This window comes from Poecilia latipinna, unplaced genomic scaffold (genome assembly GCF_001443285.1).
Source record: "Poecilia latipinna isolate Pla-1442-1.1 unplaced genomic scaffold, P_latipinna-1.0 Scaffold1934, whole genome shotgun sequence".
NCBI classification, from domain to species: Eukaryota; Metazoa; Chordata; class Actinopteri; order Cyprinodontiformes; family Poeciliidae; genus Poecilia; species Poecilia latipinna.
The window spans coordinates 94,007-95,707 of NW_015114550.1; the positions used below are offsets into that span (position 1 = coordinate 94,007).

At 36.5% G+C, this 1,701-nt stretch overlaps 2 protein-coding genes across 4 annotated transcripts in view; one reads left to right on the forward strand and one right to left on the reverse strand.

Moving 5' to 3' along the window:
• snapin (SNAP associated protein) overlaps window positions 1-305 on the reverse strand; it is an 11,659-nt gene extending 11,354 nt beyond the window's left edge. The window contains exon 1 of the mRNA XM_015015616.1: window positions 142-305. Within this exon, the coding sequence (XP_014871102.1) occupies window positions 142-257 (116 nt within the window). The 5' untranslated portion in view covers window positions 258-305. The remainder of the gene's footprint in view (window positions 1-141) is intronic.
• Window positions 306-567: 262 nt separating this feature from the next.
• The window catches only part of chtopa (chromatin target of PRMT1a), a 19,792-nt gene continuing 18,658 nt past the window's right edge, over window positions 568-1,701 (forward strand). For 2 of the 3 annotated variants that reach the window (XM_015015611.1, XM_015015612.1), the window contains exon 1: window positions 570-840. The gene's annotated coding sequence lies outside the window, so the exon portion shown is untranslated. Of the gene's footprint in view, window positions 841-1,701 lie in introns of all 3 variants that reach the window. The other variant, XM_015015615.1, reaches the window with a different exon arrangement.

Genomic DNA, 1,701 nt, shown 5'->3' on the forward strand with positions numbered 1-1,701 from the left:
TATTAAGGAGGTGCTTCCATATAAAACATGAATAACGAGTATACTATTGTAGCAAACGGAGTTTATTTATTCTTGACCGAGATGTCACGTGATTGTCAAGGCAATTGATCGCATTGTATTGTGATCCATAATCCAGTTTACCTGACTGAGTGGACGTGTAAATCGAGCTGATGAATCGCAGGCTTGATGAGTTCGAGAAGTCCTTCTGCAACAGGATCTGTACTGGAGAATGCGTCCACCACAGCGACAGCAGCCATTTCGCTCAGAAAGCAACTGCAGTCAGGAAGTCACGTGTTCGTGACGCTAGTAAACCGTCATCAATGCTACATTCTATTAAAATACGGGAGTTGGAATTTCGACCTTCCTCTGTGAACAGATAATTTAGTAAAACGTCAACAAATCGATTTTAAAACTTTGTGACATATTAGTAAATGTATGATTTAATTTAAACACATAACAAAAACAAACTTAGTTGCGAGATCCTTTAGGAGACAAATTCAAATACCAAAAATGCTCTCGGAAGTGACGTCAATCTTATGTGCGGTTTCTTTATTCCTACATACATTGAACATATCTGTTTCTCCATTTTCCTGCCCAAGTCATCCCAGCAGCACCATTTTAGCCACATAGGTAGTTGAACCAATGCGAGACGTGATTCTGTAGTTTTCTTCATTTACTTTGAGGATCTTTAATTCAATTTTTACTTTATGCATCTACTGAATAGGAAACCAACCTGTTATATTTTATTTAAACCGAGTATCACAAAAATACCTACTGGAAGACACTGAAGCTAGCTGCTAAAGTTAACCGCACCAGATTCCTTTCTCGTAAGACGCAACAGTAAGTACAAACAAACACTATGCTACCACTATATATATCAGATCCCCCAAGAACAAGTATATTTGTTCGTTAGGGTTAAAAAAGAACATCTATGTGTAGTGCTAGTGATACGAAAATATCTTATTAATTGTGAATCGACATGATAGGAAATCGCGACTCACCGGTTTTCTGTGAAAGGATATTGTACATTTATTTCAGTTACAAGCACATATTCAAGGAATTAGAATTCTCATCACAAACCACATATTTATATTTTGATTTCTATATATATGTGTGTGTGTGTGTGTGTGTATTTGTATGTAGAGAACATTTTTAAAATATGAAAAACTTAATATCTCTGGATATGTCTGGAGCTGCTGAGTAGATTTAATTTGAAAAAGTAAAAGAAAATATTGAATTTTTATAACAATTTGAAAAGATGTACCATTTTGGGACACATTTAATCTCCAGGGATTAAAGATACAGTAGTATGTATTTTCCATCTTGCCATTTTATAGCATGATCATAAAAATGCTGTACATATCAAACATAACTTTGACTTTGCAATTGTATGACTTGAAATTGGGCCTCTGTCTCTTTAATTAGTTCCTGCTCCGTCCAACACTCTGCCTTCAGGACATCATCATAATATAATTCCTCTATTAGCTCTTTAATATCGTTTTTAGGAGTGTTGCGCTGAAAAGTTGTTAGTTTGATAAGCTCAGCAGATGCGCAAGTGTGCAGTTCACTGCTGTTGCTAGTTTAAACGAGCTGAGTGGGGGAGTTGGAGGGGTGCTCTTTGGGGTTGGAGCTTCGCTTGGAGACTAAAGCTCCAGGAAGAAGTTATTTGGAATAGGTAGCATTTGATGATTCCTTTTGTGG